The following is a 25,170-nucleotide window of genomic DNA, read 5'->3' as shown; positions in this document are numbered from 1 at the left end:
CCTGAGCTGAAGGCAGAGGCTTAACCCACTGAGCCACCCAGGTGCCCCTACAGCGTCTCATTTTTGATGAAATTATCTTACACAACTGGGAGAATATATATGAGTATTAACAGTGCTTATCTTTTGGAGATAGCACTGTCGATTTTTCTTCTGTATTTCAGTTTTTGTTTTTGTTTTTTTTTTTTTTCAGATTTGCAGCAGTGAACTTAGATTATTTCATTGTCAGAAATATGTTTATTTAAAATTATTTTAAACTTGTTTTTCCTCCATAGTAAAAGATAACTTTTTCCCTAAGGCTTCCTAACCTTGTCATATAGGAAGGGGACCAAGAGGACACACTGATTTAGGATTTAGAAGACATGTCAAACTTTTTTTTTAGTTTATTTAAAATGCTTGTTGACCTTGTGAGCAGGCAAAGTTGAGCATTCTTTATTAAACAAAGCCCCAGGAAGAAGATGGACAATAAACAAATATTTATGCCTTGTGGTGATAAGAATAAGGGGATTATTGAATGTTGGTGGAGAGGAAGTATTGTTTACTTCTCTGGTCCTTAGTTCATTTGTAAAAAGGGTCAGAGGAGAGGAATAATGATATTGTTCTCTCAACATTCCTTGACTCTCAAGACTTCTGAATTATAGTTGGCTGCCTAAGTGATTATGTCACCCAAATGGCAGAGATAGGTCAGTTTTAGCAATGAGATAAAAGAAGGAAGTTTGTGTCCTGACAAGAATATTTGATTAATAACAAGAATTTTTTAAAAATCCAGTGGTATTTCTATAAATGTTGTTAGTAATAAAGATCGCAAATGAATATTATAGAGCACTAAATGTTTACCCAATGCAGTGACTAGTGCAAGGAAAATATGTATAATAAAAGAAATTATTCTTAGGTAAATACTATTCTATGATTAGGGTTTGTGTATAAACACATGAACACCTAGAAAACCAGAATTTGATTTTAGTTTTGTATTCCCAAATGTTTTATATTATCAAATCCATTTGTGTTTTCATGTAGTTCGGTGATACAAAATATTGGGGAAACATAGAACACAAAAGAAGTAGATATTTTTTGGAATTGGAGAAGGAAAGCCAAGAGATCAAAGGGACATTGTAGAAATTTCTCCTCGGTGGATATTAACTTTTCTAAAATGCATTGTCTTGTCCATCTCCTGCTTTTTATTGCATTATTGAACTGTTGGATAGCACTTTGTATGAAACTTGGTGGACTGTAACTGCTATTTTGTCATTGTTTGCCTCAGTTGGGTGAATGAAAACTATTCTCTTCTCAAATAGGAATGTTTGAGGTGGCATTTATCATCTGTTGTCTTCCAGAAACTATCCCTATAATGTCTCATACCATCTTTCTTCATTTCAGATATCCTCTGGCACTTGTAGACAGGATGTTTCAGAATCTCCTGAATTACGTCAGAAGTCCCCATTATTTCAGTTTGCTGAGGTAATGTATTACAGTTCATACTTAATGAGATTATAATGTGAGCTTAAATTTAGACTCATGACAGTGACTTAAAGTACCGAAGCACTCTCCTTAGCTCACTTAACATAGATGGGAAAAGAGAGTCAAATTTTGGAGAAGGTGTTTTGGAACTCCAGAATCTCCTAATTAAGGAATAACTTTATGTACTTTATGTCTATAGGAGCTTGTTATTAAGTCACAGTAAATATATTTAAACTGTACCACTAATTTTTGTTTATGAATATAGTAAAATTCAGGATACAATTGAATTATCCTTAGAACTCAGTCATTTATTAGCTGTTAATTTATCAGGTGCTAAATCATAAGATGTAATCAACTCATGGTTATTGGCTATGCATTCCTTTCTTCTTTTTTAAGTACCCTTTGCTCTTAATTGAGACATTAGCATGCATTTGGCATTTTTCAAAGTCTTATGTCTTGTATCAAACCTGTTTGACTCAATATGTTTCTTAACATTGCTTCAGAGATGATGCAGGAAAGCATATTATCCTTAATAGGAAGTCTCTAAGGTTAAGACTCCTTCCCAAAATATCTTCGTTTACCGTAGAACTTACTGTGGAGCCATCATTATTAATTTTCTTAAACCTTAACCCAACTGATCTTCCCGTGATCATTCGAATTGTCTTTTACTAGACCTTCTCTCATACTGTCCTGACATAACCTTTCCTAATATTTGCCGTTGTGTTACGTTTTGGACAGAGAGAACATATTTTTAGTTTCAGATTTTTTTCCCTCTTCAGTGCCCTTTTCTGGTGGTTCTCAACATTTTATTGGCAAAACTACTGTTCACAAAGGCAGAGGCCATTCCTTTTCAGATGTTGTTTGTAATGTGTGTAAATGCCTTGCTGGTATCACCAGAATGTTAGAATGCGTATTTGCTCACATATTCCTTATCTATCACTTTTCTTTCTGACTGTGTGAGATATGCTGTGAATTACAAATGTTTTGTATATTGTTTCCTTAAGAATTTAATGTCAGAGAGGATTCGCTGTGCAGTTTTTAAACAGTAGTTGTAGAGATGTTAAATAATGTTGGTCCCAACTTTGAAAGCAGAGATGCTTGACTAGTGGCCCCTGAACCCAAAAGATCTAATGAAAACCCTAAAATTTCCTGTGAACGTTTAGGTGTATTGGCATACGTGCATTTTTGTGGGTTCTATAGCACACCTAGGAGTCCAAAGAGATCCCTAACTCTTTTGCTTTTATATAAAGAGTCCCTATCCCAAATCTGATACTTCTTCAGGAGCTCCCTATTCATGTGATTGGCTGAGTATCTCTTTATCCCAATATTAATTTACAAGCAAATCCTTTTGTTTAGAAACTTGTGAAATGCTTTTCAAAAATCTAAATGGTCGATGGTGGTGTTTCTCTTCATTTCATTCATTGTCTTAACCCTCAAAGAACTGTAGGTTACGCAGTTAACCTAGGCATAAACTCATTATTTTCCCTAACTTTTATTGAGGGTGTGTAGGAATGAAAAATACTCTCTGAAGTAAGACCTACCCAGGACTTCAGGAAAATCCTTGTGGATTCATATTTGCAGTCTGTCACACTTGCACATGGAGCTCATTTGAAATGATAGGTTTCATGGTTTAACCTTCACATGTCTTTAAAATACTTGGTTAAATTTTATTTATCCACAATGGTCTGTTTATATCTAGTTTATTAAATAGGTTCTGGATCTTTTTTTTTTTTTTAACTAATATTTATTCTAAAGATGCTTATATGTCTCATTATAGTGGCATTAAAATTTTCTTACTGGCTTCAGCAGTGAATAAAGTCAGTAGTTGCATCAGTCTCTTATTCTTTCTCATCCCTAAACATTACTTTGATACTGCATCACTGACAGCCTCCATGGTTTTTTTAACCAGCTTAACTTAATTAAGATGAAAAAAACTACTACTCTGATCAAAGAATTCTGATTAAGGTGCATTTGTTGCTTAGTAAGTACCCTTTGATGGAGTTGGTGAGCACAGTTAATTGAAGGAAAATACTTTTATGGGACTGGGAATGGGCTGAATTCATAACGCCCAGGCCTCTTGCTCTTATAACTCACTTTCACCCCGTTTTGTAGCTGGATAGAAGTCTTTTTCACTTTGGAAGCAAAATTAATAACTGACCTGGTTCTCAAAAGATCTTTGAAAAGTATTTCCATGGGGCCATCAGAGCAAACTTTTAATGAGGCTACCATAATTACCAAGTGGAAACGAAAGGCCTCTTAGTAGAACCAACTGTGGTATGGCAGAATCCTCTATCAGATGCCTGAAGAGTGAGGGTGAGAGAGAGTGAGAGGGAGTGTGTGTACGTAGGCATGCATGGTGTTGCAAAAGATATGCTTTTCCTGTTCAGTGAATAAGTTATTGAGTTCTGGTGCAATGCCAGGCAGTGTCTTCTGTAGCTTTTCTTCTCCCCGTAATCCTGTAAAATGGGGATTATTCTCTTCATCATTATCATCAATTTATACTTGGGAAAAAATAAGTTCTAGAAAGATAAGCTGAGCTGCCCAAGGTCATGTACCTGGTGAGTAGTCAGTTAAGATTCAATCCCAGATACCCTGAGCCACATCCATATGCTTCTCCAACACTGTTTTCCAGCTGCCTCTAAGCAGAGAACAGCTTGGGGGGAGTGGTGTAGGAAAGAGAGAGCAACTGGCTTTTCGTGCAGCTTCCAGCTCTTAATACTATTTTTAAAAATATATTGAAATAAAGCAGTTCATCTCACATCTCCTCCATGGCTGTTTGCAGGATACTTGATACCCTTACAAGAGACATGGCAAATGAGCCAAACTTGGTCTTTTGTTCTTCCAGTCATCTGTTTTTAGAAACATGGCCTTTGTCTTCCTTTATCATTTATAAATACTGTTCTTCTAAAAGGCATTAAGGGTGATGATTCATGTCTTAATCTTTATCAGTGTCTACAGTGGAAATATATGGCAGAATCTATTAGTCTGATATGAGAAAATGTCCTTGTGCATTAAAAATTACTTGTTTCCTTTCAGATATCTTCAGGTTCATCCCACCCTGATACTCCTCCAAAACAGTGTCAAGCATCAGCCTTGTTTCAGTTTGCAGAGGTATTGCCTCTTTTTTTTTTTAATGATTATTGGGCTGAGAAACTTACTGAGCTCAGGAAATACTAGAATGGAGTTTTAATAACATGCAATGAACTTTAGGCATGTCTCTTGCCTTTACGAATATAATGCACATAAGGGAATACTTAATGCTTTTTGCTGCCTTTGCTGTAATCATAGTCAGATCAGCTCCATATTTTGCATTCATTTTATAAGCATTCATTACGGAGTTCATTTAGAATAGACACTTTCCAGTAATTCGTTTGTTTCATTTTACCTTGTTCTTAATTTATTTTAAAAGCTTTGGAAAAAACTGCTGTCCACATCCATAGAATTCCAATTTATTAAATGTTTCCGGTAGTGAAATTAGATGCTGTGATTTATGAAGGACTCACAGTGGATATGCAGTGGTGAATACAACCTGTTAAATCATCAGCACTTAGCTTTCGATGTGATGTAGCTTCAGCCAGCATCTTTAATAGCGTTTAATCCCAGATTTAGAGCAGGTCAGCTCTTGCAGGATCTCAGATTTCTTTCCTTTGTCAGCCAAAGAGAGAGCACACACCAGAGAGTGCTTGCTTACTTAGTTGGTGTGGAGAGGCACATCTGACATGCTTGCTTTTGCCACAAAATTCCTGGCCTTAGCCATAAGCTGCTCATTTCTGATGAGCACTATATGACAAGTAATAAAGTGTATACAGGTCATGAAAATAAGATGGTGTCTGCTCTAGGTCTTTCCCCTTCTTTAGTAATTCCAACCAAAAATATATATCATAAACTAAGCAGTTTTTTGAAGGGTTGAGAGAAAATGACAAGCAGCACCGTTGTTTAATATTGATGTATTGAATCATTTTGATTCATTTGAATAAAGAGTGCTGCATAAATGAAATGTAAAATGATATCCTTTTGGCAGGAGAAAACCCAGCATTCTACTTTAAAAATGAGGAAAAATTACTTTCAGCTTTTATATTAAAAAAAAAAAATACTGCTGCTTCTTGGGACATTAAGGCCAGCCACTGTGACTTTATGCCACCAGTTGGCCTGGTTATCAGTTGGGCTTCGCTGCCACAGTATTTGCTTTAGTTGTTGAGGGCTATTCTGTAAAACTGGTAACAAAAATGTCATATAATACTACCACTTATGAAGAACAATTTGCTTGATGAATCTGAATAAATTAAGATTTTATTATAATCTGTCATTATGATAAGGAGACTGTTATTTCCAGTCTGAGGAAATTGTTTTAATATTTCTTGCAGTTGGTAACATCCATTTATTTGATACTAGTAATTTTTTTTAAGAGTTAAAAAAGAATTTTGGTTTGGTGACTAAATTTGGTTTTAATCCTAATACTTGAGCCAGCCCCATGCAACTTTTTTAGAAATATTTTCCTCAAAACAGAATGTATTTGCCATACATTCTGTTTGATTAATTTCTACACTGTGTAGGGGGATTAGAAAGGTAGTGGCTCATCTTTGACACACCTGATATACATTAACTACCAAGAGTATTCAGCTTCATTTAAAATGTCAATACGGGATATCACAGCTGGTGTTTCCAAAAGTTATCTCCACTCAGAGCGTGATTGTTATTTAAGTGATACTATTACCATATTTATGAGGAGTTCCTGAAGCCCTGGGCAGCTCTGAGGGACTAGTTTGATGATGTAATAGCGACTACCATTTGATTCTGGAGAATGAGATCTGAGCCTCCCTTAAACAGAATAATGATTCCTTGCTGCTAAGTACGCTCATTCCTTAAAGCATGAGAACAGTTTTTTCTTCCCTAGGAAAGAAAAGAACCTTTTCTTACTTGAGACCTATGCAGGGAGATGTGTGCAGATTTCACTCCTCTACTCAGTAGCACTGGTCTTCTGAGGGTTTTTGGGTTTTGATCATGAGACATATATAAGATTTGAGAGAGCATTAAAAAATTGTTAACTTGAAAATTATCAGTGCTGTTTCAAGACCTCATAACAGAGGAAGCCATGTGCAGTGGGAAAACCAAAATGAAATGTTTTGCCGGAGAATCTAATTCCCCCTGTCAACTCAGTATATTGTTTCTCCTGGTTATATTTTGTATACATTGATAATATGAGCCCTTTTCATTCCTTAGCCAATAAAATTATTATATACTTGGTTATTGTGGTGATAGGGGCCCCCAAATGTGAAACAACAATCTGGTGAAAGCTGGTGACACAGGTAGTGACAAGAATCCACAGATTGTTTGGCAGAACAAAGGAGGTAGAAGTTTATAGAACATACTGGAAGGGAACAGCAGGCAGACCAGTGGAGGAGAGGCTGTCTGCAGAGGCAAGGGGTGGGGGCTGTTTTTAAAGAGGAAAGGTGGGGATAAATAGCCCATGGGCCAGTGAGAGCCTCTGGATATCGTGAGGTGGGTCCCCAGTGGGCCTGTCTGTATCCATCCAGGGGGTCATGGTAGGCCTTTGTAACTGTTACATATGATTATATAAATCAAGCACACGGTTCTCTAAGGATATATAACTTCTCTAGTCACTTGTCTCAGCTGGCCCAAGAGAACCCTAAGTTTCAGTCTCTGCCATCTTAAGATCTGACCACATCGTTAGACTCATTTAGGGCTGGTTAATTCTAGGCCAAACAAGAGCTAACAAGATGAACTAATAAAATTATCTACTAAAATCTGCTATAAGCGCATATATTTCAGTAGAAATAGAATAGGCTGTAATTACTAACTATAATCATATCCCTAAAGCTTTTATAATTATTTCATATAACACCCATCACCTTTGAGAAAACAGAAAGACTCTTGAAATTCTTGTTTTAATTAGTCTATAGCAGAGGTTCTCAAACTTTAAAATGCATCGGAGTCCCCTCAAAGACTTCTTCAAACACAGATTGCTGGGCCTCACTCCTAGGGTTTCTCATTTATTGAGTCTGGCGTGGGGCCTCAGAATTTGCATTTCTAACAAGTTTCCTGTTCGGAAACCACAATTTGAGACCACTGCTCTGTAGTATAATTTTTACTCTTGAGTTACTAGCTTGTCCTTGTTAAGGTACTTCGTAGTATCTCTGGGCCTTATAGGGAAGGGATGAAGAGAAAAAAGGATGGACACATAATAGAACTCTACTCAGTAACCCACTTGTACCCCTCTCTTTTCAGAGGGATTTCAGTACACTTAGAGAAAAGTGAGTGTTTCTATGAAAGGACTTAGTCTTTAAAAATGTTTAGCTTTGTAATATTATATTAAGGTCAGGCATGCAAAATTCTTAGAGACCATTCCTGCTAATTTGATTTACAAACATATATAACTCTAGGAAGAGGTTAGCTAGATCTTCTCTTGGCATGGGACCATTTATTGTGGAAAATAGTTGTCCTCGAGACACCCTTTTTAAGAAACAGTAAGCCCTGGGCATTTCTTTAAGTTGAAGTGGTTTTTTCTTTCATACTGAGCCCTGGGTCTCTGCCTTGCAAGTTGAGGAGGATATTTTTCTTTCTTAACCAAATCTGATAGTTTCAAAACTCATTGAAGTTAACCAACGTGGAATCATGAAACTGAATAAAGAACATTTTGTTTATATATTCCTCATGAAAGTTTATGTTTAAAGGGAGGAAAATATATCTACTTTACAAGATCTAGAAAGAAATACAGAGTGCAGAGCCTGTCCCCCATTTCAGCCTGTCTCCATGCCAGGCCCTGCCTGATACTCATAACTCACCTACATTCAGCTTGGCCCACCTTGAAGAGCCGTCGTGTTTCCAGGCTCTGATCCATTACATTGGTCAGAACTAGTTTCCTATCTGCATCTTTCGTTGTTTACAGGTAGAGTGACACATCCATCACATTTTAGATCTTATTTACTATAGACTAATGACCACATGTAATGCCAGAAGGGAGCTATTGTCTTCTATTATTTAATGAGTCTGAAAGCCATGACCAGTTCACATGTTCTTTCTGTTGTGTGGCTGACTCTTACACCTATTTAAAATAGATCTTTGCATTGAAATATTACATATTTTCTTTGAAGACAGAAAACTAATCTGGATGATTTAGACCCGTAAGTTTGGACATTAAAACTTCCCTTAGAAAGTATTTACTTTGCCAATATAAATACAACCATCATCTCACCAAATTTAAGACATTGCCACAGTTGGATATAAACAATAGGTGCAAATTTAATGCGTTCATTTTGATGATGGACTGTTCAATATGTTACAGAATATTACACTCGACAAAAACCGTATACTCACACTGCAGCTAATCAGTATGAAAGTATTATGTGTTTTATTAGAAGCATTAATATTTCTTTTAAGGTAAGAAAGACCAATCATCCCATACTGTTCATTTGGGGTTTTTTTTTAAAATAATTTTTTTATTCATTCAGTAATTATTAGTCATTCCTAGTACCCCTCATAATTGCAAAAAACATCCACTATTATCTAATTTGCTTTTGATCTTTACTACCTGTTTCCTTGGTGTGGTTCCCCTACCTCAGGCAGCTATAAAATGAGCAGTGTAGCATCCAGGGTGATCATTTTTCTTAGCACTTTTGCTGTACTTCATGTACTGTTACACCCACTTTGTTTATCCGAACGGTATATACTAGCCAGAAGAGAGACTGTGGTGGAGTTAACTGATTGGCAAGTGCCATCCAGTTTGAGGACAATAAAAAAGCCAAGAATGTACTATTCAGTATGGTCCACTATTGTCCCCTACCCAGAAGTAAAACATAGTGCATATTTCCCTCTACCAGGTGACCAGACATTGAAAAAAAATATTAATGGTATTGTTCTTACTTGAAAGGATGTAGAAGTCTCATAAATAGAAAAAAAAAATGGTGGGCACAAGCAGTAGTATCACAACTCAGCATTGTACAAGCTCTAATGAAGCCATGAGAATGGATCAGATTAGTGAGAGAAAATGTGTAAATAAAAAGACAAAATCTTGAGGAAAAGCATTTAAGGGATCACCAGAGAAAGGAGAACAATAAGGAATGGGGGTGGAGAGGATGGGTAAGAAGAAAACCGGGATCCTCCAGCAATGGAAGCCCAGAGAAGTTTCTCAAAGGAAGGGTCAGCCACATCAAATGTTGCCAAGAAATCAAGATAAGGACCAGGCATAGCATTAACAAATGTCCAGTTTTTCACCAACCCCCTACATGAAAAAAAATGAAGAAGCCAAAGACGCTTTTAGGAAGCCTATCTCACCACAGTTATTCCATGAATATTGTATTGGTTGCTGATTCAGGAAATGTTGGGCAACTAAAATACATTGAACCTACCCCACACAGGCTCCTTTGGAAATCTTCCTTAGACCTCCACATAGGTAAAAATCCTCCCATGGGTAATGAGGGAACTAGTCCTTATGAGACACAGGTGGTGGTTCCTTTTGAAAGGTGAAGAACCATTCTCAAGCCTCAACTCAGACAACTGTGCATGAAGTCGGGTAGCAGACAATGCAGTCGAACGCTCTTCATCAAGCCCACAGTTGGCCACACACAGAATGTGTGGTACTAAGTGAGGAGCATAAACCTCCAGCAACACAAGTGACAGCAGAGGGCGCCATTGGGAGAACTAGAACTGTGCCCCATCCTGGCTTAGTGCAGCAATGCCACACTCGCTCTCTAGTGTTTCTGGAGAGTGTCATGTCATGTGACTATGTGATAGATTAAAATTCTACGGATTATTAGAAATTATGCTCTAACATTGCAGTTTTTAATTCCATTCCTACTTCAATATGTAACTAATTTTTAAAACTGTACTAAGAAAGTTCATGTTTATTCATGTTACTAATGATAAATTCTTGTTAATAATTGCACCATTTATTGAGAGCATAGGATGAGCCCAGCACTTTGCCATACTCTTCATTAACATAAAATCTAAACTTCACAACAGTAATATGGGGCAGGTATTACTGTTTCTGTTTTGACGATGAGGTAGAGGAGACGGAGAGTCTTGATTATTTTGTTAAGTCAACACAGCGTAAAGTAATGAAGGCGTGTCTACCTGACACAAAGATCATGTTCTTTCATTTATACAACCTCAGTTCAAAACACTGACATCTATATTTAGTACTTCATTCCCTCAAGTCATTGATAGGTGATGTTTTTCTTAGTTTAGTGATAAGGTGAGTAATTAAATTCAGCTTGTCTAGAAAAAAGTAGAAGTGGCACATATCACAGGAAATTTAGCTAGAAGAAAATATTCCAGACTTCAGAAAGATTGAGCCCCCTTTAGTTAATTTTCTAATAGTTTGGTTTTTTTTTTAAGATTTTTTTTATTTACTTGAGAGAGAGAGAGAAAGAGCAGGAGTGGAGGGGGCAGGGGAGCAGAGGGAGAAGGAGAAACAGACTCCCTGCTAAGCGGGGAGCCCAATGTGGCTTGATCCCAGCACCCTGGAACCATGACCTGAGCCAGTCAGATTCTTAACCGGCTGAGCTACCCAGGTGCCCCTCCCACTTAATTTTCTAAAGAAGACGTGGTCTGCTCTGCGGGGAGTCTGCTTCCTCCTCTCTCTCTGCCTGCCTCTCTGCCTACTTGTGAGCTGTGTCTGTCAAATAAATACATAAAATCTTAAAAAAAAAAAAAACCATTAAAATTGATAGTACCTAGGAAGAAAAAAGTCCTTATGCCATAAACGAAACCCTTCTAAATTGGTAGTACCTAGGAAGAAAAAAGTCCTTATTCCATAAACTAGACCCTTCTAAATGGTCCGGGTAGCTTATTAAATATTTGCCTCTACAGAGGGAAAATTCTCTCTAGCAGCAAGCTCCCAGTCTCTCCCCAAGCTGACAGCTCCCCCAGAACTCCTTGTTGGGAGGTGGAGGTCACCTGTAAGGATACAGACACCAGGTAGGACTGCTTCCTAAACTGAACTAAGTGATACCTCTGTCTTAAATTGAGAAAGAATTCAGAATCGCCAAGAATATGAAAAGCTTTACACCAGAGCTAGCTCCTCTAATGATGACAGAACTTCTCCAGGAGAAGAATACTTTGTAAAGATCCTTAAGAATGTATATCCTCAGCTTCTTACTAAGTTAGGCTAGAAATAGAAAATGAAGTGTTCGTATAAAAATGAAGGACAGTGCAGTTCCATGTTACCAGTGACCAGCTGCTGTGTGGTCACATTTGCAGGAGAGCTTGTGGGCAGTGTAACGTTGTATGTGTTATGCCCCAACATAGGTCTTAACTCTGTGACTTAGATGGTGTGGTCTTGACCGTCCGTCTTTATATATGCTTGAGAACATTGTCTCAGAGCCAGGGCCAATGTTTATATAAAACTCTTCACGTCCCCAGCTCCTCCCGTAATTTCCTAGTTCATTTATATTGGATTCTCAAAAAAGAATTTGTTGACTAACAAGGCTGTCTTTGCCAAATATATTCCTTAAAGAACAAAATGGGACAAAACTTGTTGTTTTGGTACAGACAAAATTACTCTAAATCCCTTGTATTTGGCCAGCTGATGAGTTGGTGTTTGTATAGAAATAGAAATGTGTATCTTGTAAGTTTAAAGCCTGCAGTATAGAAGATAATACTCTTATCATTAAACCGCTATCCCAGCCACACCTGGTTTTTGTTACTGTTTTTGAGGTTGTTGATTACAGTCGGTTTTAAAAATTATCCCAAGTATGACACATTTAAAGTTACTTGATACTTGGGAACGGTGATGTTCTCATAAACAAAAGAAAGTTCCTGGGTGTGTATGAATAGGAAGCAAAGATTCTGATAACACAATTAACATTCTTTATGTAAATTGTTTTTCAATACAGATTTCTTCCAACACTTCACAGTTGGGTGGTGCGGAGCCTGTGAAGCGCTGCGGGAAGTCAGCACTCTTTCAACTGGCAGAGGCAAGTTTCTAACAATATTTAGAGATAGGATCTGCAGAGGTGGAACCCACAAAAAAAGTTCACCATCGCAACGTTCTTTAAACTGTGCCGTCTCACCCGTGACCAGACTGTGGTGTTACGTCTAATTTTCAGCCATGAGAGGGTTATCCTTTCATAGGGAAAAAAAGGAGTTTTGTTATGAAAAGTCAGTAAGCACAGAAAAAGGGGGTGCAGGGAAATTACAGAATCTTTTTTCACAGGTAGTATTGTAAAATAAGGTCAGTTTTTGTCCCACATTGTGAAGTAAGTCCAGCCTGGACCCAGAAGAATGGCCTGAGTCATGTTTCTCTCCTCAGATTCTCCTATAACATCCTTAAATTCCTAGAAGACACTACTTTTAAACCAGGTGGTTGATGTTTTAATTTGGAGGTGTTTTTCTTTGTTGTTGTTTTTGCTGTGGGGTGGTTTTTTTTTTGATGGTTTGGTTTTTTTGGGGGGGGGGGGGTTTTGGTGGCTTGTTTTTTAAGTGAAGATCTCAAATGACATATTTTAAAATAGGATTTTGTAACACCTGTCATTTGTACACTTGATATGATGTGGGTATAAAATGCCGCTGTTCCTTTGGCAAAGTAGAAAATGTGCTTTTATAAATCTGTGAGGAACAGAGAGCCCTCGCTTGGTGGGGGATGGGGTTGGTGTGAAAGGTGCCAGGAGCAGTTGGTGGTAGAGTGTAGGCAGGGACCATGGTTTTCTCTGCCTCCCTGCTGCTACTCTGCCTTTTTTCTGTGAAAGAAATATCTGTAGCACTAGGACATGATAATAACAGTTTTCTCTTTTGGTGAGACAAATTAGGAGGCACAAGATGGGTGACCAGATATCTATTATATTAAACTTTTTCTTTTCCTTCATTTTTCTGGCATCCTTCCAGTGAGTTCCTTCTGAGGTGTGTGTGTGTGTGAGAGAGAGAGAGAGACGGTTCTTTTTATAAAGCCTTTGTAGTTTATTAAATTTAATGGGACAGCCTATCATTTTCTAAATTTTATAGTAGGTTATATCATAAAAATCCAGGAGTTTTAAATGTGTTTAAATGAAGCTTTTAAAGTCTAGCCAGGGCCACATTAGAAATAGAAAAATACAGAGGCCTGAAACAGTAAAGTATATAAAGAGTGGAACAAGTGAACCCTTTGTTGTCTGACATTAAGCTGACATGGTTCTTGTTAGACAAAATCAGACCCAAATAGAGGGCTACAAATGACTAGGAAACTTCCAAAGATCTTGGGAATCATTTAAAAAAGAACTGAGTGAATCAGTGGCCAAGTACTACTTCAGGTAAAACTGAAACAGTAAAGATCTGGCAACAAGTGCTCCTTTAGAGTTGGAGCAAGCAACTCTTAGTAAAGAGAGACTACGAGGTGATGAATTTATTATTTTTAAGACCCTATAGATAGATTGTCAAGACAATATATTTGAAAGAAGTGACACTTTTTCTTAAATAAAATGAATGTATGGTGCTCTCTGCATTTCCCTGTTCGTGTGTGTGCACGCACATGCACACTTAACATACAAACATAATATATACATAACAACACTAAATTGTAAAACAAGTTAACTCTCATATTAATGTATCTTTTTTATATATTAATGTATCTTTAATGAATCATTTTATACTAGAAATGTATGAGTCTTTCAGGTACTTTGCTGTGGAGGGTGCTAGAGAGATGATTTTGTCTTCTCATTTTCTTTCTTTGGCATAACCGTTATAAGAAAAAAAAAAGGATTCCCTATTAAATCAGAGCTCATTAAAAAGAACATTCTTCTAATTTGTAGGGATGCATCCCAAATATGAAACAGATGCTATGGTTTAACAGATGTTTGAATGCTGGTATCATAATTTTAAAGGGGTAAAATGACTGCAATAAGCCTATTCCAATTATAGCAAATCAGCTTATACTCAGACTTGGTTTCTTGTAACATCTGAGTAAAAATATATGCTTTTGATAAAACAGGGTCGCTAAAAAATAATTTACCAAGAAAATCTCACATTATTATTTGCACCACATGAATATCATACCATAATGCTAATAGACTGTGTTTTAGAATAACATTCTAAATCCTTCCCAGTTTCTAATTAAACATAAATATGTGCACAATGGATTAATCAGCATCTCCAGATAATCACCAGTAGAAATACGCTTCCTCAATTTTTTTATTCCATGTGTATTCGATATTCATTTTTCTTTTTTCATTTTATTTTATTTCCAGCATTTTTCTTGAACTGAATATAATATTTAATTTTTTCGGGTACCTCTTGAAACAGAGGTAACATATCTCTAACAGGATATGGAGGAGGATTTTTCCTGTTGCCCAGAATTGGTGCTGTTGTCTGAAATATGGAAATACAGCTTTAAATTCACACATACCAAAGGGAAATCCACCAGGAAGCCAGGTCTTCTTTTGGGATTTATAAAGAGATGGTCTGATCCAACTACTGCCCCATATGCCACTCCAGGGGTTTCTCCTTTCATTCCCATCCTAACCCCCAAGTCATCAGTAGGAGGGGGGCTATCAAAGACTTTGCAGTCACCCAGAATATTTTGGCTTTTCTCCCTGTCCTGAGGAGGAAAGGAAAGAAGTGCCTTCTACTCTTCATCCCTGCCGCATATCAAACAAAGTGAAGGCAGCTCTAAGACAACCTTTGTTAAAGACGGGAGGGTATCCGCAAGAGGTATCTTCTCATTCTTTGGTTAGAAGCAGGAAATGTTGTAGACATAGACTTATTGCTATGCCCTGCACCTGTTTGACCGGTGAGAAATGAACTGGAGGAAGTTGGCTGCAGAGAGAGGCTTGTAATAGCCTGCTGTACTCTCTGTTTTGGCAACGTAAAGATACATGAGTTTCCACGGGTCAAGTCGACAAAGAGAAAGCAGTTCAGTGTGATCAGGCAAGAAGCCGTGGGATAGTCATGGGGTGTGGGGTTAGCAGAAAGCAGGCCCAGGACAGTCTCTTACATCAGGAAGTATGCAACAGAGACAGCTTTACTCAGGACACTGATGAGCTCCCACAAGCAGCAGTGATGCTCAGCCAGTTTCCACCAGTACAGCTGTCCTGGTACTAAAATACCAAATACTTCCCATTGTTAGCAAAAAACTGTGACCCAAACCCCCTGTGTACCCTTGCTGCAACTTTCCCAGCATCCCTGGGTTCCGGTTCCCCTGACGCTTCAACAACTGGAGGATGCAGCAAGGGGCCTGCAAGACCCTGTTCCAGCCCCTGGACCACATCCCTTCTGATGATTTGGCACCCTGCCTCTTAAATATTTGGTATACCATCCCTGCCCTTGGCATCCCCTGACAAGGTCATTCAGTCTTACGTATGTAAGCAGGAACAGATAAAAAAAGACAGACATAACCATGGGCAGTTAGCTTTACCTCCACCATAGCCTCTCCTGTCCTCTACAGCAGAACTATTAAAAATAGCCTTGTGGACTCTGGGAAACAAACTTAGGGTTTTAGAGGGGAAGGGTGTGGGGGGATGGTTGAGCCCGGTGACGGGAATTAAGGAGGACACGTATTGCATGGAGCACTGGGTGTTGTACACAAATAATGAATCATGGAACACTACGTCAGAAACTAATGATGTATTGTATGGTGACTAACGTAACTAACTAACTAAATAAATAAATAAATAATAGCTTTATGAAGGGAAGGGCCAGGAACCAGCCTAGGAACTCACCTCTCCCCCTATCCCACCTCCCTTCCTATGGGCTGACATGGGAGGAGGACTGAATAAGGGGACCTCCCAAAGCTATAGGCACTGTTCCTTGTAGGAAATGTCTTCATGGTGAAGAGCAAGAAACATTTTAGGCATGTACTTATCACTGTGCCCTACACCCACTTGAGCAGGCAAAAAGAAAATTGAAGGAAGTTGGCAGCAGACACAAAGAGACTTGAATTGGCCTGCACTCTGGGTTTTGGCATTGGAAGGACCCTTCTATTTCCCAAGACCCCATAGCCAGGAGATGCCCCGGGGAAGGCCCTGTTTCAGGCATTGATTGACATTTTAAACTGGGTGGATTTTTAATAGCTGAAAGTGACCTGAAAATTCTGGGATCTGTTCCAGGTATTTTTCAGGAATCTCCTCCAGCTAGGAAGGGAGTTGGCATAGTGCTGCTGAGGTCAGGGAACTGAGAAGAAAATACAGTCCTTTATATTTGAACCTCCATGAGATTCATACTGTCCAGTTAATCAGTTGCTTAATTGGCGCAGGTACTTAATGTGTTTCTTTTCATTTTGAAATTAATTAGGTCAGATCCTATAAAGAATAGCAAAGCATCCCCCTGGAGATCATAGTTATAGTTGTTTCATGTTATAGTTGCTCTATAGTTGGAGGGCACACAGAGATATTGTACCTGTGCATTTTAGTGAAGAAAATTCTACACTTGAAGATCTCTGGTATCAGAATTGCCTAATATAGTAAGATGTACAGTTGATTCATTTATTCCAACAAACAGTAATTATTGAGGACTATTCCATGCCAGTAACCGTGAAGCTGCTGAAGTTACCTGCATATGGGTATACAAGTAGTGTCTATTACAATGGGATAAGCTGCAAACCTCCTTCTAAGACTGGTGGTGTAAGCACACTTTACCTCCAGGTGTAGGTTTGGTGTTATGGAGTACCCCTAGAGACTGGAACGCATGCCTGAAAATATCAGTCACTCTTTGTTTTACTTCTCTTTTTCTAAGATAGTTCTATGTCTTCTTTAAAACAGGTTATAAATTTTAATAGCAGAAAGTAAGTTGTGTTATCTAACCCAAGATCAGGACGACTATTTTATTATCTGCTGTGTGGTAGGCACTTCTCTAAGTACTTTATATGTACTCATTGAATTTTCACACACATCGTTGGAGATAGGTACTATGATCATTCCTCTTTGACACATTAGGAAACGAAAGGGCAGAGAGGTTTTATGACTTGCCTAAGGTCATGCGGACAAGAAATTAGAGCCTCTGTAGGAAACCCAGGCAGTCTGTCTCCACAGCCCAGGCTCTTCCACACTGGGCTGTTCTGTCATCTTGATTCAGATGAATGTAAAAGACTCTGCAAGTTGCTTGTTATAGGACTTTGCGTATTACAGAAGGCTCTATGGAAGACAGCTCACTCCTACACATATGTGTATGGCTGAATAAGATGACAGATTTTTCAAGACTGCTGTCAAAGAAATGGAGCTGATATTTCCTTTTTAAAAAGTGTCTGTACTTTCAAAACTGCCAAGATACATCTTACACCCTTAAATAAGTAAGTGCCTGTTAGTGAATATACTTTGGAAGATAGTATGAGGAAATTATGGGGTACGACTCCTGTCCTCCAAGAACTTATTCTCCAGCTGCGGAGCGAGAAGATATAAAAAGTTAAGGGATGAGAAATAAGTGTGCAAATGGCTTCACAGGGAACCATGCAGTGAAATGACAAAGCTTTACTCGAGTGACGAATGATACACCAAGTGAACGTGTGAAGCCAAGAAAGGGAGGAGTTAATATTGGCAGGAGTGTTGCGGACACCCAGCGCAGAGACAGCATGGAGCTGGTTGTTGAAGGAGTTGTTGAGGAACAGGGGTTGCAACTAGCAGCCTTTGGGCCACATTTAACTTGCATAGATGCTTTATTCAGACCATAATTTGTTGACCTGTACTATATTCAACATTTGAATTAGTGTTTAATAGTTTAAAAATAGAGATTTCAAGTGCATATCTATGTCTGACTTCTCATGAAAAGTGAAGAGAATCCGGAGACAGTGGTCCAGCCTTCCTACAGGAGGACAGTTGGTCAGGGCCGGTAGTGGCCCCCCCACCATCCTCTCCTTTGCCTACTGAGTCCTGAGTCTGAGGCCAGCAGTCAGTACCAGCCCCCACTTAACCCTGTGCACCTCCCTCTTTTGTACCTGAGTGCCGGGACAGTGCCAATTGGGAGCTGCATAATTAAACAGAGAGATGGGAAAGAGATAGCAGAGGGATTAAGGGGTAAAAAGGCAGGCAGACGTGAGGTGGGTGGGTGACAACAGCTCAGTCAGATGGGCAGGCGTCGAGGGTTGTGCTGGGAACCTTATGGAAGGTGGAGCGTGGCCGCGGTCAGAACTGGGAGAGTGGTTAGTGTAAAGCAGAAAAACGGGTGCTTGAAGGATAAAGAAGAGCAAGCGAAGACTGAGGGCAGGGGCTTGCAGTGGGACAGCAGACTCCAGTGGCAGCTGTATGTAGAACGGAGTGGAAACCTTCTGGTGACACCCGTGTGAGAAGACGAGCCAGGATTGTGCAGGGGCCGGCTGGCAGTGGAAACAGGAGGTAGAAAGAGACAGTAAGCAGGGAGCTTGCAGGGGATTTTATTGGATTTGATGACTGGGTTAATGTGGGAGGCAGAGCGAAAGGGGAGCCAGAGGTGACCCCATCTCTGAACCTGAATCCTCGGAGCCCTCTTCAGGAAGCCTGGATGTTTGTGAACAAAGAGGAAAGCCCTGCTAGCAGAAAACAGATGAAAGGTGCTGAGGGGTAGGAACAGCTGAGGAGATCCACTACTGAAAGAGTCAACAGGAGAAGGCATTTGTCAAGGTAGATGGTCGGTTTTTGGAAAGCAGAGGCTCAGGTTCTCTGAGTACAAAAGAAAGAAAGTAGTCACACAGGCTTGCTGCATTTGGTCTGTGGTCTGTGTTCTACTTTGCTTTATCTCAGTGTATGAAACTGGTAATGTGTTAGGGTAAAGTTGAAGAAAGGGTGCCAGGTGTCTCCAGATCTACTCGTCAAGTGTAAAAAGATCAAGGTTGTAGATCTTGTGGTTCCAGGGGAATTGGAAAAACTGTCTTGAACCCTATTTATTAAAAGAGAATGATGACATTTTCAGAGGCCTTGACTCCCTAGTTTTCTTACACTCTAACTTGCAGGAACCGCTTCTAATTAAAACCAAAGAGATAGGTAAAGGTGAATATATTCTAGTGTCTGTAAAAATTAAATCTTAAGGAACATGTTGGTTCATTTTAAGAAAAGCTGAAATTCTGATGAGATAATAGAGATGAGACGCCATCCCTCCAGGCACATTCACATTCCTCCCCACCACCAGTTAGAGGTGATGTTTGATGGAGGTGACTTCTTCATGGTTTCCCCTGGGTCCTCACTGACTGCTGATGCACAGTATTCCCTCCGTCCTGCTGGAAGCCCTTGAAGCCCAGAGTCTCCTGCACACCTCTCAACCTCGCCCCTCCTACACAGTTGTCACATGACCAAATCCTAAATACTTCAATATATGTGAGAGGCTCTTTTCTTTGAAAGTGGTGTATTTCTTTCTTTAGCTTTTTACACACAGTTGTGAGTCATTTTTATGAAACGTCTGTCCTAAAACTTTTCATCTCATTTTTAAATGCATCAACTTATTTTTGGAAGAGCTACAACATAGGAATTCTCCTAATGAGTTCCTTTAACGTGTCTAGGGGAGACTTGAATAAGTGGCCTGTGGAACAAAGGTCACCCCACCCATGTGGAGTCTTCAGAAATGGCATGATTTCTGAAGAAATAGTGAAGAGACACATTGAAGCCACCTTTTCACCTGGCCGTGTTTCTGTAAACCAAGTAGAAAACTAGTTAATATGCTCAGTTATCAGTGTTGAGAGATGCTTAGACCACTGTTCTGTGACCAGTTATCTTTTATAATAAAGAAAATTGAATTTTCTTAGCATCAGTGCTATTCCTTATTCTCTGCAACCATCAGCCAGTGTATGTTTATGGCAAAAACATTCTAGTTTTATTTAATTATGGGAGAAGTGCACATCTTGGAAAGCACTGCTAAGTGCCATCCCAGGGTTATGTCTACACTGTTTTGGCAGATAATAAGCCAGTACAAAATGACTGTAAACATACCCTGGCTGCAAAACATTTATTTTGTGCTAAAAGGCAGAGATTCTGAAATTGAAACTTCTTGATGAGTGTCAGTGGGTCTGTTTTTACACTGCCTTGTTTTTAATCTTGCTGGATCCTTTATAATAGACAATGAAAGACAAAAGACAATTAAGAGTGAAATGGTAGGGTACATTTTGGGAACAACTTACCCATTTCTTTGTACCAGTTAAAGGGTATCTCCTTCTGTGGTATTATTCTTACCTAGTACACATGATGAATTATTTTTTCACTGGTCATTTCACTAAGTCTTTTATAGCAGAACACATTAAAAAAACAAATCGATACCTTAACGTTTGTAGAAAGGAATACATTTTAGAATGTCTTTGATTCCAAGAGATAAAAGCTTGCTCAGCACAGATTTATTATGTCTCTGTAGTCCCCAATAGCAAACCCTGAGCCTATGTTGTGATCTTCCCTGAACTGAAAATGGCAATCTCCTTGAACCCAGGCACATAAAAAATAATCCCTCCAATGCACATTTTATCTCACCCCTTCGATAGTCCTCCTAAAAGTGTTTCTTTGTAATAATTTTGAAGAGGATAATTTTTTTATACATTGGTCCAGTTTGTGCATCCTCTAGAATCTCAGTTCCAGCATACTAGTTTTCATTTTTTTGGGGGGGGTGAGTTGCCATTTCTTCCAGCTCATCACTGTCAGGCCATTCTGACTACACAGAACAGTGAGAAACTTCAGGAAGGTTTCAGTTACCAGAAGTAAAACTAAAATATTGGTGATTAGTTTTCACTGTTGCTCTTGGGAAGCTTAAGTAATGACAGTGTCAATGTGGGTCCTAATTAGCATTATTTTTTTTACAGACTTGTCACTCTTTCTGGTGTGAATCAGAATGCATTTTAGACTTCTCATGTACCTCCAAACTAATGAACCATTCAGTTCAATGCAGTTATCTGTGGAATGCCTTCTCTTTGAAAGGTACTAGGATAGATCCTTGGAGGAGAATACAGAGGTGAACAGGATCGATTTTGTGCCCCCTGAGTTACAGTTATAAAAAAAAATACAGAGTGCCTGAGGGAATAGACAATAGATATCAAATATTTATGCCAGACATTTGATTTAAAACATTAACATTCTGACTTTGAATACAGCCATGGGAATTCCATCCAGAAGGTGTCCTGTAGACGTTTTACAGCATCACTTTTAAAGAAGGTTATTGTTCAATTTAAAATAATGATAGAAGAATAAATTGTCATTTGCTAAGGCATATTCTATTTCAAGGCTTGATTAACAACCCACCCTCTATTAAGGGCAACTTGACTAATTAATAACAGACATTAATTCTATGCTCCCCACAATGCAGTTTTAGTCACTTGAGTTCACACTGGTTTATGTCCCTCTGTGTCCATGGGGTGCTAATCTGTATGCATGTCCATGCCTGTGAACAGAATGTAGTTTGTATGCACTTCACTGAAGTTAATTGATAAATGCACTAAAAGTAGATGTTTGTACCCAGTAGTAGAACTGAGCTTCACTCTGTGTTTAATGAGAGTAAGCTTCGTGAAAGATAACTGATTTAAGATCTTGTATCTAATTTTGTTGTATATGTTTTTTTCCCAATTACAGAATCATTCAACCCTAGAATGAGGAAATTGGAGCAGAGTACTTAGTGTACCAGGGCCATGACGTGCTACTAATGATACCTGTAGGACTGGTCCTGTTACTGCCCGTAGCTCATATTCATTCTGCATGGCATAAGCTGCAGAGGGATGGTTGTCAGAACACATTTCTTCTTGCTCCCTACCAGGCACTGTTTCAGGTGCTGTACATGTGCAGCTCACTGAACCTCACAGTGTTCCTAAGAGAAATACTATTACCATCCACGTTTTGTAAATGGGGAAACTAAGGCTTGGAAAGGTTTATAGAAAGTGAGCAAATCAAAGGCAGAGTCAGCGTGCAGCTCCAGGCAGGCTGGCTCCAGAATCCGTGGCTTTTGAAATGGCTTCTCAAGATAGAATTTGCTCCTAACTAAGAGTGATGGCATCTTCTAAGAGTTACTACATCCATGGCTATTCCCAAGTTGTTTGTTTTATGTGGAAGCACAGGCTGTTAATTCCTAGAGACTTTTGAAAATTATTTCTGATAATAAAATGTTTGAACTCCTAGAAGAGAATATAAAAACTGGGAATTAAAGTCTCCCCCAAAAGGTCCTTCTCAAATGTTCTGTTCCAGAGTCTCTTCTGGTGGTTCATATCCCTGGTGGCTGCAGACTGCCTTTCCCGGGTGCCTGTGTCCCCTTGATTTCCAGCTGGGTTCAACTGGTGGGAAACTCTGATGGGAAAATAGGGACTGGGGGGAAAGGTGAGGCCAGGATGTGCAGAGAAGGGGATGTGAGGAGGACTGGGAGTAGAGCAAAGGTCATATCTCTTCCCCAGGCTCAGCTCCCACCACTTAGGCCCACTGTGGTTCCTTCTTCCTTTGGGCACCTCCCTCCCCCATTTTTTCCTGCTGTTGCTATTTCCTGGGTTGCCTCACCAACCTCCTGTTTGTGCATCTCAGTTCTAGGTGACCTGTGTAAACAACCTATTCCCTGCATTAAATCCCTTCTGCTAGATATGCTTTCAGCTGTTTGTTTTCCTAATTAGACCCTGCCTGGTAAACAAGCCATTTTCATTTTCCATTTGGTATGGTTATAAAACAGGCTGAGAATGCTGTTGGCATACTATATCGATTTCAGCAAGACTTTTGACACAATCTTATGATGTCCTTGTGAATAAAAGGGGGGGGAATTTAGACTGGATTATAAAACATTCTTTGATTGCTGAAGTTCATTAATGTTCAAATAAACCTGATGAAAGGGCTCTCAAAGTCTGCCAGAAATCTCTGTCCTTGGCTATTTCCTATTCAACATGACCAAATATTTGGGTGAAGACATAAAAAGCAGCTTTATCAAATGTGTCCATAACACAGAGATTTCGGAAAGTAATGTTACTCAGCGTTTAAAAGGATAAACTATATAAGGAAAAATGGAAAATCTCACATCTATGTGGAAAAAATAGAGGAGAGGCCAAGCTTCCCAGCACATTAATGTGGGTAAAGAAATCCAGGCTTTTCATTGACCACAACCCCAGTACAAGCCAGAAGTATGACCTTTTTTTTTTTTTTTAAAGGCTTATTTATTTTAATGAGTGAGCGCTCTCATGCTCCAGCACATGTATGTGTATACGGGGGTGGGAGGCAAGGGAAAGAGAGAAGCAGACACGCCGCTGAGCATAGAGCCCAACTTGGGCCTCAATCTCAGAACCATGACATCATGACCTGAGCCAAAACAAGAGTTGAACATTTAACCGACTGTGCCACCTAGGAGCCCTGACCCAATAATTTCTTTTCTTTTCTCTCTCTCTTTTTTTTTTTAATGGGAGGGGAGAGATTCATCTTTGGGCCCGATGAGAAGATAAGTGCGTGCCTATCCACAGACAAGTTGGCAGTTCCACTTCTCATCTGGAGGCTTACAGAAGACTAGGAGCGTACTCTGAGAAAGACCCATGTTCCCCAGCCCTTAGGAAGTTGGTGTGTGTGTGTGTGTGTTTAAAGATTTTATTTATTTGACAGACAGAGATCACAAGTAGGCAGAGAGGCGGGCAGAGAGCAGAGGAAGCAGGGTCCCTGCTAAGCAGAGAGCCAGATGCGGGGCTCGATCCCAGGACTCTGGAATCATGACCTGAGCCTAGGCAGAGGCTTCAACTCACTGAGCCACCCAGGCGCCCCCCCTTAGGAAGTTTTTTATGTTAAGTTTTGTGTCTACACTTTTGCATCACAACAACCCAGTGGAGCGAGTAGAGCACTGTTGGCCATTTCTCAGCCTTTGTTGCCTCATATGGATTCAAGTTAAAGTGGGGCCTTGGGCAAGCACTGTGGTACTTGGTCCTGAACCCAGCTTATATAAAGCCCAGTTCTCGCTTCAGGACCCCAGGACTGCAGGTAGATAAGAGGGTCTCAACTTTTGAAAGTCAGGAAGCCTTTATGTGTGATGGGCAGTTAAAGGAACTGGGGCGCTATGCCAGGAGGAAAGACTTATGGGAACATAACACCTGTCTTCCAGGTTTTGGAAATCTGTCACATGAGAGAAAGAGCGGATTACTTTATGTGACTTCAGGGAACAACTAGTACTGACAGAATGATAGTTTTTTCCTCAAAATTTTAAAGATTTCAGAGGGAACAGCCCTCTAATATGGTCACTTTCTTTGTCCAAAAAGTTGGATAATTAAGTCTTGGGAATATTGTAGTAAAATGAATTTCTGCATGGGGAAGGATGTTAAATTAGGTAACCTAGACTGACACCCAGCTCTGAGAGTCTGATTTGTGTTTGTTTTGGTTTTTGGTTGGTGAGATCTATGATTTGTAGTTTTTTTTGTTTTTTTTTTTTTAAAGATTTTATTTATTTATTTGACAGATAGAGATCACAAGTAGACAGAGAGGCAGGCAGAGAGAGAGAGAGAGAGAGAGAGAGAGAGAGGAGGAAGCAGGCTCCCCGCCAAGCAGAGAGCCCGACGCAGGACTCGATCCCAGGACCCCGAGATCATGACCTGAGCTGAAGGCAGCAGCTTAAACCACTGAGCCACCCAGGCGCCCCTATGATTTGTAGTTTTTGACTCAGTTTTTTGTTTTATTTTTATAGTTTTACTTCTAGCAATATAATTGTTTTTCTTACAATTTAGGATTAACATACTCTCGGCTGGGGGGGGGTACTTTTAAGAGCCCAAAACAAGGAAGGTAAGGCATGACTCGTGCCTGGTGTAATTACTTCCACAAGAAATATTATGCTATTTCCTGGAATATGTCCCCAGAGTGAATGTCTGCATTTGTTCCATTTCATTCCTAGCTGTGGAATCCTATCAGGGGTGATGAGGAG

General features: G+C 39.4%; 1 protein-coding gene across 5 annotated transcripts in view; it reads left to right on the top strand.

The window, feature by feature from the left end:
* Nucleotides 1-25,170, top strand: part of BBX (BBX high mobility group box domain containing) — a 275,675-nt gene that overhangs the window by 214,873 nt on the left and 35,632 nt on the right. For all 5 annotated transcript variants that reach the window (XM_046002282.1, XM_046002284.1, XM_046002283.1 and 2 more), the window contains 3 exons: nucleotides 1,375-1,455; nucleotides 4,492-4,566; nucleotides 12,309-12,389. In XM_046002282.1, the coding sequence (XP_045858238.1) occupies nucleotides 1,375-1,455; nucleotides 4,492-4,566; nucleotides 12,309-12,389 (237 nt within the window). The remainder of the gene's footprint in view (nucleotides 1-1,374; nucleotides 1,456-4,491; nucleotides 4,567-12,308; nucleotides 12,390-25,170) is intronic.

The sequence above is a fragment of the Meles meles genome, chromosome 4 (assembly GCF_922984935.1).
Source record: "Meles meles chromosome 4, mMelMel3.1 paternal haplotype, whole genome shotgun sequence".
Taxonomy (NCBI): Eukaryota; Metazoa; Chordata; class Mammalia; order Carnivora; family Mustelidae; genus Meles; species Meles meles.
Note: the sequence above shows the minus strand (reverse complement) of the source record. Positions and strands in the feature narration are given on the sequence as shown.